Source organism: Cibotium barometz, chromosome 20 (assembly GCF_041138505.1).
Source record: "Cibotium barometz isolate CiBa-2024 chromosome 20, ASM4113850v1, whole genome shotgun sequence".
Classification (NCBI taxonomy): Eukaryota; Viridiplantae; Streptophyta; class Polypodiopsida; order Cyatheales; family Cibotiaceae; genus Cibotium; species Cibotium barometz.
In genome coordinates, this window is record NC_141065.1 from 29,317,519 (window position 1) to 29,332,199 (window position 14,681).

Genomic DNA, 14,681 nt, shown 5'->3' on the forward strand with positions numbered 1-14,681 from the left:
CAAGTCATACTCCCTTTCTTAGCCCCTTTACATGCCCATACTTTCATGCACCCTCAAGCTACACACAATCAAGTGAAAGCCCCTCACATGCTTTACAACCCCCCCTCCAACACACACGCATGTGCACACACACACACACACAACACACACAACACACACACACACACAAACACACACACAAGCTCAACCCTTTGCTAGTTTTGTAGTTCCTTGCTTACATATTTGCCTAAGATCCACACCCTTTCTATGCTTACATATTTGCCTAAGATCCACACCCCTTCTATGCTTTCCCTCACTCTTTCTTTTTGTAACTTGTTTCTTGTTCTCTTTTCATAACCTGCTCCTCTCTCTTTGTGACATTACCTCTCCCTCCCCCCCCTCTCTCTCTCTCTCTCTCTCTCTCTCTCTCTCATATTAAGGATTTTTGCAAAACTAAACCAAAGCCTAAAATAGAACTAGAAATATATCACTTAGCATCTTAGCTCTCCTAGCTTATTAATATGATTTATATCCTTTTCAAGTGTTTTTCTTCTATTGAACCAAAAATTTGGCTCAAGACCTCTATGGTCGTCATGTTATGTATTTTTCATTGGTCTTTTTTTGGCCTTTAATATAAGATTCTCTCTCTCTTTGTAACTTGCTACAACTCTGCAACCACCCTCATCTTTCCCTTTCTTTCTACCCACCCATTACCCAACCTTTTTGTTTATCATTGTACCTAGTTTGGATGCTTTTTAGTCACCTTGCCTATTTCTTTATCAAGTTATAAAAAGTACTTTATCAACATGTTACATGGATGTGCCACTAAGATGTGACCAACACTAGTAGAGATGCAAAGATGTGGCATAAGACAAGGAGCAAGCATGATGGGACAAGACTAGTAGGAGCATGTTAGTGAGATGAAAGGAATGTGTTAGCTAAAAGGGAAGGAACCTTATTATGAGAGTTCATTAAATATTCAATACATCTTATTTCGAGGATGATACTTCTTGTTAATATCTTTCTTCACTTGTAACATGTCAATTCCACCGTGTTACAATGTTTTTGTTTTGTGTTAAAGTAGTTTTATGAACTTGCTAACTAGATTGGTTATTGTAGCCCCCCATAACAAACAAACACATGCACACACACACATGCATGCATGCAAATGCATACACGCATGAGCATGCATGCATGCACATGCACACACATACACAATATTAGTGTTTTTTGGTTGTGTTGTTTTTTTTAATGGTTGTTGCAATTTTGGCAAGGCATCAATCTCTTATATTGGGCCATCTTTGGTTAGTAATCTCCACCCTTTTATCATATTCTTTGTTATTTGAATAACCATGTGGATATTTATTGCTTCTTCTATTAGTGACCAACCATGACTGATCAAAAAACAACATGGAAATAGGCCATGAGAACGGAGGCACTATAGGCCTCATCATGGATTTGTTGGGCTTAAAAGGTGGCATAGTAGTGACAACTCTACACATCTTGACAATATTGAATGCTATTGACACTATTGTTGAGTTTATAGTAAGGGATTAGGGTTTCCATATGGTCATTCATACCTAACCCTTCATCCCTTAATGGCTAGTTCACAAATCCTTTTAGTATGTAAAGGCCTAACTCATCCAAGTCTTAATACCTTGAGGATGGCTCCCACATGACCTCAACACTCTTTAGCTTTGAAAATTTAACTCTTGCCCTAATTCACCCAACCCTTAGCACATTGATGGGGTTAGTTTAAACAAGAACATTATGGTTTGTAGCTTTTCAATTTTAATTCTATAATCACCCCCATATTCATGTAAGAATATGGAACTTTTATGTGATCACATTAGACCTTAGTGATCTTTATCGTATCATGCCTTGCTTTTATAACATTACAGTAATAAGAAGGAATTTTTAGAGTAATTATAGGTTGTTTTTTTTAATGTGTTTGACAATTCTATGATAGAATTAGGGAAAAAAACTTAAAGTCACTATACTTATGAATGCTCAGGATTTAAACATGCAAAGTTAGGACAACCCAAAGCAATGAAAGGCAATAACATGAACTATTTTTATAGGCATATGAAGTAGATCAAGGATGGTGGAGGCACACCTTAATTAGGGGTTTGGAAATAGAACATGGATGAAAGTTAGAATTTAATTTTTTCTAAGCCATGTCCATTTCGTAGATTTAGATAGTTTGTGTGGATTTTTATTGATTCCCATGTTGTGATGATATAACTAGAAGAGACTAAACTAGTAGTTGCTCTTAAGTAGTACATAGTCCAGAGACAAATACGAGACAAAAGATAAGATAACTAGAGGATACTAAACTAGTAGTTGCCCTTAAGTTAAGAGAGGAATGCGAGTTGAAATATAAAATATGCCCAAATAATCTTAGCATGATCCGTTTCAATAAAAAACATATTGAAACATGAAATTGAAAGGAACACAATAAATTATTCAACTTGAAGAGTAATTATTCACACTACTATTTTGGTTTTAGCATTAGCATTAGATTTTGTACATTTGAACTTTACCAATCAATGACATGTGAAATAAAAGAGATTCAACAAAATTGGATAATAAGTTAAGAAACCATGTACCAATTATTTAAAAGATTTGAGTTATAAATTTTATTTCCCGAACATCATCGTCTCCTTTAAAGTTGAAATGATTAAAGATGTAAGTCCAAAACATGTTACATCTTGGAAACAGGAGGTATTCATCTCATTACTAAAATCCCTTGGATATTGAGTGTTCCTCATAGATCAATCAGGGTGGATCTGCGAAATAAGAACAAAGTCCTCAATTCTAATCGTCCGCTGTAGAAACCAAATAGTTTGTAATCTTGCAGCTATATCTGACACTATTTTATAGGCTTGAGTCCACATGAAAACTTATACTTCTTTCTATCCAAAAGGCCATGTTCACATATTGTAATGATCACATGTGAGTGTTTGAGTACACATGGTATGCTGCACACATTTTGATTTCAAAGTATGTGCCCATAATATTCTAGGTACACATGTTACACTTATTGCCATATTGATTTCAAGTTTGGGGCCTCATGTTCATAGAACTCATGGCAAAGGGAATATTAAGGGACTCATGTGATGCAAATGATAATAAATTTGTTTTTATGAGCTAGTTTCTTTTCATACGTAAGAATATCATCATATTAGACTTGGTTACATGCTTCCAGAGTCCATTGTGAATTTTGTCTACTCCAACATGCAGATGGTGTTGATCTTGTGTCATAATTCAAGTTATACTATAAGATCGCACATGTTGATCTATGGTGTGGTCACAAGAACAACAAGCAAAACATTTGTATCACGTTTAAAACAACATGGACTGAAGATCTAATCTACTACAAGATCTTGAAGCTCTTGGTATATAGTTGGTCAAGGAGAATGATAATGGCATTTCATGGAGAAATTAAAAGCTAGTATAACCTTTTTTAAACCACAAAGAGGGTCTACTAGCAACATGTTAATGCCTCTAGATCGTGGTGCCCACACTCATTTTTCATAATGACTATTATCCTCATACAAAAGAAACACATAAATAAAACTCTCAAATGTTTAAGTAATGCTCCCTTTCTTAGCCCCTTTACATGCACATACTTTCATGCCTCCAACACACATGTGTGCACGCACGTGCGCGCGCACACACACACACACACACACACACACACACACACACACACAAGCTCAACCCTTTGCTAGTTTTTTAGTTCCTCCCCTTACATATTTGCCTAAGATTCACACCTCTTCTCTGCTTTCCCTCTCTCTCTCTCTCTCTCTCTCTCTCTCTCTCTCTCTCTCTCTCACACACACACACACACACACACACACACAGAGGATTTTAGCAAAACCAAACCAAAACCTAAAATAGAATTAGAAATAGATCGCTTAACATCTTAGCTCTCCTAGCTCCTTTTCAAGTGTTATTCTTTCATTGAACCAAAAATTTGGCTCAAGACCTCTATGGTCTTCATTTGTCATAGGTCTTTTTTTGGCCTTTTATAAACATTAATATAACGCTCTCTCTCTCTCTCTCTCTCTCTCTCTCTCTCTCTCTCTCTCTCTCTCTCTCTCTCTCTCTCTCTATTTGTAACTTGTTATGGCCTCTGCACAATCAACACCCAACCTCTTCTTTCCCATTCTTTCTAATGACCCATTACCCAACCTTTTTTAGTTTGTCCATGTACCTAGTTTGGGGGCTTTTTGTCACCTTCCCAATTTTTTTATTGAGTTATAAAAAAGAACTTTATCAAACAGGTTCCATGGATGTGCTACTAAGATGCGACCAACATTAGCAGAGATGCAAAGATGTGTCACAAGACAAGGAGCAAGCATGATGACAAGACTAGTAAGAGCATGCTAGTGACATGGAAGGAACGTGTTAGTAAAAAGGAAATAACCTTATTATTTTGTTCATTAAACATTCAATACATCTTATTTTGAGGATGATTCTTCTTGTCAGTATCTTTCTTCACTTGAAACATGTCAAATTCCATTATGTTATAATGATTTTGTTTGTTTTGTGTTAAAATACTTTGTGAACTTGTTAGCTAGATTGGATTCTCGCACCCCCTGTAACAAATAAACACACGCACACACATGCACACACACGTACACACACACACCACACACGTACACAATATTATTGTTTTTTGGTTGTGTTGCTATTTTTTGTGGTTGCTATTTTGGCATGGCATCAATCTCTTATATTGGGCTATCTTTGGTAAGTAATCTTCACCCTTTCATATATGCTTTGTTATTTGAATAGCCATGTGGATATTGTTTTGTAAAATTTAAGAAGAAGAAGAAGCTAACCTTCCCCTTTTCGATCTTACTTTTGTTTTATGGCATATCATATAAGAAGAGGAGGAGGCAGAGTAGAAGGGCGGACATAAACAAGAAGATTGGCATATTTTGCCTACTCAAGGAGAAGGGGTGCACCATAATGCACTCATTAGTGAACATGTCCACGCATTATCATCTCTAGCCAAGCAACATCGAAATCAATAAAAGTTGTTCATTTGGAAGGCATTTTGATAATAAAAGAGTTACAAAAATAGATTTTGGCAATTAAAAATTATAGTGCTTGCCCTGGCAACCTTCATGTGTGGGGTTCCTAGCTCCTTTATACCCTAGGGCTTGTTCACATGAAGGTTGAAAAAAATAGTTGGTGGTCATGTGGTGGCATGTGGGTAGTGATGAGAGAGAAAATTTTGACATGTCAAACTTTTTATTTAGCACAAACAGGTGGTATTTTGAGCTCGCCATTGTAAAGCTTCATTCAAAACACCACTAAGGGCCTGTTCACATGGATGATGGAAATCCCAACTGGTTGGGAACTAGTTCCCATTTTTCAGTTTCGCAAGTGTTTATTCAGAAAGTGTCTGCTGAGCAATGAATGAACATGTGCAGGTTAAAGATGGACAAAGCAAATCGTGAGATTTGAGATTTGGCATCTCCAATTTTTGAGATGGGCAAAGCTTTTCAGCCTGCTGAGGGCGTTGCTTGTGTGGGGGTTGGAAACCCGGTCCTAAAAACGACCACTAGTAGGTAGTGGAAGAGGAGCGTGTGAACAAACCCCAAGGCTAGAGGCGAGAGCCGTCTTGTGGTAAATTTTAAAAAGATTAAAGTCAAAACCGTGAGCTGGCAGGCGAGGTGGAGTGCTGCCAAACGACATAAACCGCTAACTTAGCGGCGTTTGGCGGCAGTGAGCGGTCAGGACCGCAGGGCGGCCGCCGGGAGGGAGGCGGCGTCGTTTTCAGGATTTGTCGTGAAGCTCGCGGTCGTCAGTGGCGGGCCTGCTACAGACAACGCCTCTCCGGCGGGCACCCAGTGACCCACCCGGCTGCCATTATTTGCTGTCAGAGTTAGCACATACTATACATTCAATGGGCGCTGTTAGGCCGTGTATTAAGTCACCAATAATTTCAATTAGGTTTCAGGTAGTCGTCTTCTTCCTCATCCCATCGCGCCATTGCTGCGTTTAGCTTCCGATCAGGCTTCCTGTAAGATTAGCTTGATCATTAGGATTATCATCTTCATTCGATTGCGCCATGGGGGGCCCCGTGAGGAGCAGGACGGAGAAACGTGTGTGCAGAGAAGTACTGCAGCTGTGCGAGGCTGAGCGCGGCGGCTTGCTGCATGTGCAGCGGCAGGGTTGCGAGCCCAGCGGCGGATCGAGCGCCATGTGGCAGGACGAGGATATGGTGCACGAAGTGATGAAACACTTGGATGCGAGCTCTCTGGCGTCGGCTTCGTGTGTCAGCCGGGCTTGGAGGAAAGCTGCAGATGATCAGACCCTGTGGGAGCGCATCTGCACTCGAAATTGGCCTTCCAATTCCTCGCGCCCTCTCCAATTCAAGTCGGTTGTGCAGGCATTGGGCGGCTTCCGGAGGCTCTATGTGCTATGCCTCCGCCCCCTCCTCATCAACAATTCTACTCCTCAGCCTCCTGATCTCTTCTCCAACAGGCCCTCCTTGCTTAATAAAGCTGCAGCGCCTGCAGGGCGCCAGTGGAGCAAAGACGAAGTTCACCTCTCCCTGTCCCTCTTCTCCATTGATTGCTTCGAGAGGCTTGGCAAACGCTCTAGGCTCATCAGCCCCTCGTCTCTTGATCTTCTCACCAGAGTGCCTTCTCCTCCTTCACACTTGTCCCTCCCTGCTCGCAGCTATGGTGGGCACTTGGAAGCCTTGGAACCATCATAGATAGTAATGGCCTAGTTTAGGTCAACCCATTTAATCTTTGTATGATAAAAGAGAGATTATTTTTCCTTGTCCCATGTCATTTGACATGTATGACAAATGTGCCGTGCCCATTTCTCCTTAGCCCATATGTAGATATATATGGCATGTGTTCCATCTTTCTCATGGCCTATGAAGAGTGCTACTAGTCTTCTTCCTTTGTTTGTTGATTTATTTTACTTGTATGGACTTGCCCAAAGTCTTAGTCATGAAAAATCATAAAGAGCAGTGGAAGCCTTAATTGATTCAAGTAATTTATAGACTTGCCCAAAGACTCAATTGATTCAAGTAATTTGTAGACTTGCCCAAAGACTCGTAAAAGAGTAGAAGTCTTTAATTCAAGTAATTTATTGTGAACTTTCTTACAAGTTTCAAGAAACTCATGTAGACCATATGCATGTTTTCCTCTTCGTGTTTGTTCCTTCTTTAAGAATGTATTCTTACATAACGAAAAAAAAACAGGCATTCTTACATACAAAAGAGAAACATATGCATGTTTTCATCATGGTTTGTTGCTTCTTTCAATAAGTATTCTTACATAGTGAAGAAAAACATGTTGGATTTGTACTTGATGTAGAACTTTTTGTGCTAGAGACATGTCACATGCCAATGTTTTGATAGCATAAATACATTGAACATGGAGATGCTTCAAACAAATTTTATGGACAATGTTGTCATTTATGCATGTGTCTTTGAATAGGTAAACACGAATGCTTTAGTACGTGTACTAGTCTCGATGCGTGTGTCTTTGAATAGGTAAACACTAATGCTTTAGTATGTTTACTAGTCTCGATGCTACTAGCATTAGTTAATGTTAACTAAGGGTATAGTTCACATAGGATTGATAAGCTATTTTAGGTTGGCAAATGGTTGAAACTAGGGTGTGGTGTGTTGACTGCACAAAATTTCATTATAAAGGATTCCTTGTCGACGCATACTAGCATTAGTTGATGGTAACTAAGAGTGGGATATGGCTATGGGATTGATAACCTACTTGAGATTGACAAATGGTTGCAAACTAGGGTGTGGTGTGTCGAAATTTCATTAAAAAGGTTTCCTTGTTGTCTGTGTTGTGTCACACTCAAGGAACCGATAAGCTACCCAAAAAAATATGCACTCAAGTGTGATGGAGACTTGTGGCGTATGTCACTATGTAAGCTATAGAACCCAAGAAATGGTCCTTTCCTCTCGGAAGAAGCAAGGGGTACTATAGAACCCAAGAAATGGTCCTTTCCTCTTGGAAGCAAGGGGTACTATAGCTTACTTTCGATAGACTAAAGGTTATATTTGTTTAAAATTCATACATGAGACTAATAATAGTGGTCACATGTCAATGGTCAATGGTTGGTGCTTGATAGTGGATAGTGTCATAGTAGCTACTAACTTTCATGGTTCTATTTCAACTCTATGCTAAAGCATTCCTTTACCTAACACCCTAAAATAAATTCTGACGTGAAGAACCATATTGGGTTCATGCCAATCAAATGGCTCCGTGCACCAACCTCAAGGCTTATGTTACTTGGCAATTATGCATATCCATGTGTGCACATGTAAGTTGTGTACTAGCTTTGATGAAAAATGGCTTCAATCATGACCTCCCCTAGAGGAAACTCGTGGGGTCACTCTAAGAAAACCAATATATCATGTGGTGCATGCATATATTTAAAATACCCATATTTTTAATGTTTACATTTTAAATGCAATTACTTACCTCCATTTTGTAAGTGTACATGTTTCTAGTTTGATTTAAAACCCCCATGTATATATTTCCATGAATAGCCATTTGGTCAATTCTCTCTTACACATACATTAAATGTAAATCCTCCAAAATTTTTTTAAAAAACATTGGTTAAGGTGTTACATTATGCGTTGAGTCTAAAAGTATCTTAATCATTTTTCTACATTGTTAAAAATTGGTGTGAAATGGTTTCAAATGAATTAACTTGAACATCATCCATAAGTCAACTTGAAGGATTAGCTATATAATCTATATTAGGTATGTATCAGCCTAATTATATTGCTTTTTTACACCTTCAAGAGACCAACAAAGGAGGAGCATAAATTTGGCTTGAAAGGATTTGAATCAGGCTTCTATTTCCACATAAATCGTAGGATTTGAATCAGGCTTCTATTTCCACATAAAATCTTGGAGGATTTGAATCAAGCTTCTATTTCCACATAAAATCGTGGGGTCTAGTTTTCAAAGTCTTAGGCTTGATTTACCTTCCAAGATAAAGTGTTTTCTAGGGAACATTCCCTAATGCTCTAGAGGCTTCTCAGAAGGTACATGTTGTACATCCAAATTTACAATGCCCCTTTACTATTTTTAATCCTATCCAACTATAGAAATGTTAATTCCTTATCAAGTAAAGTCTCAGTAAAGTGTTCAATGTTTTATATCATGTCTACTCATATACTCTTGAGAATGTAAGTAGGAATAGATGAAAAGGCCACTCTACTTTTTTTTTTTGTCTTTAGATTTTTGATACTATAGAATCTATGGACATACATGATTGAGATAGAATCTAGAATCTATGAAAAGGTCACTCTATTTTTTGTTGTCTTTAGATTTTTAGCACTATAGAATCTATGGACATACACCATTGAGAGATTGTTTGAAGCTTTATGGTTACTCTCTTCAAGCTCAAATATCTATTTAGATTGTAAGAGTGTTACATTATTATGTAAAAGTATTTAGATTTCTCAAACAGATACATTATTATGTAAGAGTGATTAGATTGCTCAAACACATTATTATGTGGATGTTGGTTCACATCGTAGGCATAATCTTAAAACATTATTACTTAGAATGGGACTAGTAAGGTTTATTACTTCACTTGTCTCATTATTAGTTAAAATGGGACTTGTGATGTTGGTCACTTCACTTGTCTCATTACTATCTGTTTCAACCTTCTCCTTGATGTGAGGTTCATGTGGCACAATTGTGTGTGTGTGTGTGTGTGTCCGTGCTATTTTTGTTGGGACTCAATTTTACTAAGTTGGTAAAAAGAAAGGAGAGATTTCAAAATTTTCAAAGGGGGAAAAAGGTTTAAATTTTTTTAAGGAGTGCAACTTGAAGGGTTGTAGCCAAGGTATTATTACTTGTTAAAAATTAGAGTCCTTAGGCATGCATCCTCCATTTTCTTGACCCACTTGCTCACCTACATGTAGGGTAAATATTAAGAAGCTTGGTACTCTTTATGAAAGTGAAGAACATTGGGATAATCTTTCTCAAATGGTACTAAAGTAATGTTAATATATTGGCAAATGTAATCTCATCTAAAAATGTACACATTGGCCCATCAAAAAGCTAATAGAGTATTATGCATGCTAGATACACTCAAAATCTCTCCAAAAGCCTCTATATGTAGGCATTGAACCCATTAGATACACTCTATGGAGTCATGGTAGATAGACTTGAAAACTCTTCAAAATCCTCTATGTAGGCATTGAACCCATTAGATTATTAAATATTCAGCTATAGGCCTTTCTATATGGATCCTCCTTTATTACTTAAGTAATTGAGTATAGGTTAAAATTAGATACATATGTGTGATGGATATGTATATTCTAGGGAAAATATTTTTCCAAGAAGAACATGAAAAATTAGCCTAACCATTTTGAAAAACCATTTAGATTAGCCATTGGGGTAATGCAAGGTCCCTATTTTGTTTCCTTGCCTATGTATACATAGACCTAGCCTCCTCCCTTCTAAGAGCTTGAGAGAGATCTAGACCTCTTATATTTATGTAACCTCAAGCCCGTGCATTTTTCTAATTAGACTAGAGGAGCCCATGATAAGTTTTCTACTAAGATCAAACCCTTTGAACACAACTTGGAATTAGGCCATGTAACAGCTCATGCATACATGACTTTAAGAACCATTTGCATATCATCAATCACATGCTCATCATAGTATTTTAAAAGAATTGTCTCCAACTTATTGCTAAGTATCAAGTTTAGGATCGAATGAAAAACTCTCAAATGCTAATTTGAGAACTCTGAAATCATCAATACTTCTCAAGACAAAACTTTTTTCATGCTTGAGCATGTACATGAATCATTTAAATCATACATTAAAATAATAATAGAATTTAATATATGAAGAAATATGACCAAATAATTTCAAATCTCAAATCTCAAATCTCAAATAACATTTAGAAACATGTTGTTATATACATTTATTATCTTCTCCTCTTACTAAGGGACCTATCTTTATACTCTCCCCATCAAGATGCTTCTTCTACTCAAACAAAAATAATATATGTGAAAAAGTTTTAAAAAGTGAGAATTCCATATCTCATTCCTAGGTTAGTTTCACCTTTTTCAAAAAATAAGATTGAACAAGAGTAATAAAAGGAGAAGTGCATTCATCTTCAATGGAAAGAAGAGTCTATGCGCAATTTTAGCAATTTCAATGTTCATGTTGGAATTAGGGTTGCAAGAAAGCACACAAAGCTTGGAGAAGAAGAAGCAAGAATGCACCCAACACAAAGTGTATTAGATTGTGTCAATGTACAAAGATAAGTTAGCCCTAGAAGGATGGGCGTATATACAAGCCGGGGGAAAAAACCTCCTAAAGAGGGAAAAAGTGCCCCGGCGGTCCTAAGTGTGTTCACACACATCACTGCCTATATATATTCCCGCTGGGAGTGATGGTGTGAACGAGAGCTGGCACTCATGTATAGGGGAGTGCCATGCCCGAAGTAGATCAATCCACAAAGGGGAGCAAGCCCAAAGCTTTGCGAAAAGCTTCGAACTTCTCACGAGGAAGCGCCTTTGTGAAAAGATCGGCGAGGTTGTCCTGTGTTGGCACATAGGCCAAGCTGATCTCTCCTGGTGAGAGTCTCTCCCTGACATAGTGATAATGCACCTCAATGTGCTTTGTGCGAGCATGAAAAACTGGGTTTTTCGCAACTGCCAATGCGCTCTGACTGTCAGTGAAGATAGAGGTGGCAGACTCCTGTCCAACACCCAAGTCAGCCATAAGCCGTCTGAGCCACACACACTCAACCGTAGCTGTGAAAGCTGCCCTGTACTCAGCTTCACAACTAGAAGTGGCCACAGTAGGTTGCTTCTTGCTCAACCAAGATATGCATGAGCTACCGAGCATGAAACAAAAACCACTTGTGGACACTCTTGTGTCATAGCAACCAGCCCAATCTGAGTCCGAAAAAGCATGTAAATCTGGCGGCAATGATCCCCCCTTGGGATAAAATAACCCAAGATGTATGGTGCCACTCAAGTAGCGAAAGATGCGTTTAACTGCCTTCCAATGCTGAGACCCTGGGGTATGCATAAACCTGCTCACCTGTGAGACTGCAAACTGAATGTCCGGCCTCGTAATGCATACATAAATGAGGCAACCAACAGCTGTCTGATAGAGTGTGACATCAAAGTGATCTCCAACATCATGAAGACTCAACTTCAAACCTGTCTCCATTGGAGTAGCAATAGGCTTGCAGTCTTCAAGGCCAAATCTCCGCAACAATGTCTCAATATACTTTGTCTGACACAAAGCAATACCTCCATCACACTGCTTAAACTGTATCCCCAAATAATGATGCAAATGCCCCAAATCTGACATTTCAAAAGAGGCATTCAAATCAGCCTTAAAATCAGCAATATGACTCTCATTTGGTCCTGTGAGCAGCATGTCATCGACATAGAGAGCAATGATTAGATGTACACCATCCACACGTTTAACATACAAAGTGCTTTCTGTTGGACTATTCTGAAACCCATGTGCAGTCAAATATGCATGTATCTTTTCATACCAAGCTCGTGGAGCTTGCTTTAAACCATATAAAGCCTTTTTCAACCTGTACACTTTGTTTTCCTGCCCTCTTTGAACAAAACCACGAGGCTGCGATACATACACCTCCTCATGCAAATCTCCATTCAAGAACGCAGTCTTTATGTCCAACTGATGTACATTCCAACCATTATGAGCTGCCAATGCACAAATGCTACGAATGGTAGTCATACGACAAGTGGGAGCAAAGGTCTCATCAAAATCAATGCCCTTTTCTTGAGCATAACCCTTTGCAACAAGTCTAGCCTTATAGCGATCAACACTACCATCTGGCTTTCGTTTCAATTTAAAAACCCACTTACATCCAATGGCCTTTTTACCAATAGGCAAATCACACAAAGACCATGTACCATTCTTCATTATAGCATCATATTCACTTTGCATTGCAGCCAACCAATTTTCTGAATTTTGTGCCTCATCAAATGAAAGAGGTTCTTCCTCTTCACACATACTAGACACAGCCAAAGCATAACAATCTGATGCATAAGAGGCATGCTGAAAACCTGAATGAGTACGACTAGTAATAGGTGCATCAATCTTACTATCATGCAAGGTTTGCACCAGCCATTTAGGCATACCTCTAGCCTGCTCATTTTCAGCCCTATCCTCATGAATTACATCCTGTAAATCTGCATCAGAAATAGGTTGATCTATGATGTCGTTTGAAATCTGCATAGGCTGAATATTTGCCTCATTAGGACTTACATTTGAATTCCCACCTGTAAAGAGAGGCAACAACGTATCAAATACATCCCGTGAGCTTACACCTGTCTCTTTGGTACATGATAACAAGGGCTGCACAGCATCTTCCACAAAAACAACATCTCGACTAATCAAGATACGCTTTGACTGCGGATGATACAATCTGTAACCCTTGCTCTCAGCACTATAACCAACAAAAATGCATTTGACAGCCTTATCATCCAATTTTCTACGTTGTTGCACAGGCACTAAAGCATAGGCCAAGCAACCAAAGACACGCAAGTGACCAATAGAAGGCTTCCTGCCATGCCAAGCTTCGTATGGAGTAATAGACTGCAAGGCCTTAGTGGGACACCTGTTGAGTACATATGCAGCACACATGACAGCCTCAAGCCAAAACGCATGTGGCAAAGCTTGACTCTTGACCATACATCGTGTCATCTCCATAAGTGACCTGTTCTTCCTCTCAGCAATACCATTTTGCTGAGGGGTATACGGCACTGTACATTGGTGTTTTATTCCACGACTAGCCAGAAATGCATCAAACTCTTTAGACATGTACTCCCCCCCTCGATCAGTACGAAGGGTGCCCACAGTACAATTGGATACATTTTCAGCCATAAGAAAAAACTGTTTGAAGCACAAAAACACTTCGGACTTTGCCTTCAGTGGATATACCCATGCATGCCTTGAGTAATCATCAATGAAAGTCACGAAGTACAAGTGTTTACCAAATGACGGAGTTTGCATAGGCCCACATACATCACTATGTACAAGCTGCAATTTGCGAGTGGCCCGCACAGAACCATCCTTTGGAAACGCAGAACGCTGCATTTTGCCCAAAATACAGCCTTCACAAACATGTTTCAATGGTGCCTCAAGAGGGGGCAATGAAGCAACCATATCAAATTTTTGCAAACGCAGCAAACTAGCAAAGTTCAGATGACCAAAACGAGCATGCCATAGTTTTGCATCTGAAACTGCCTTTTCATCAGAAACTGCATTTGCTGAATCTTCCACACACTTGTCATAAGAATTGAGCCTATACAGCCCACGAAACAAGGTGCCAGATACAATAATCGTATCACCAGAAGTCAAATCATGAACAGTACATCTGTCATCCACAAATTTGATTACAAATCCAAGTCTAGCAAGCGCAGAGACAGACAATAGATTCTTCTTTATCCCTGGCACATACAAAGCATCTGAAAGTGTGAAAGCGCTGCCATTTGCAGCAGTAAGCATAATTTTACCAATGCCCTTCACTGGGTAAGAAGCATTATTGGCACATGTGACAGTATTCCCATTAGGGATAGCCTCAAGAGAAGTGAACATATCACGATGCGAGGTAATGTGCTTTGTAGCACCACTGTCAAAATACCAAACATGAGAGTCAACAGAAACTGCCAAACA

General features: G+C 38.9%; 1 protein-coding gene across 1 annotated transcript; it reads left to right on the plus strand.

Annotated features, from left to right (window-relative positions):
- The first annotated feature begins 5,172 nt into the window (after positions 1–5,172).
- LOC147627765 (F-box protein GID2-like) lies at positions 5,173–6,909 on the plus strand. The gene has a single exon (XM_086815127.1). It carries the CDS (start codon positions 6,065–6,067, stop codon positions 6,713–6,715), a length of 651 nt encoding a protein of 216 aa, XP_086671253.1. The 5' UTR covers positions 5,173–6,064; the 3' UTR covers positions 6,716–6,909.
- Positions 6,910–14,681: the final 7,772 nt, after the last annotated feature.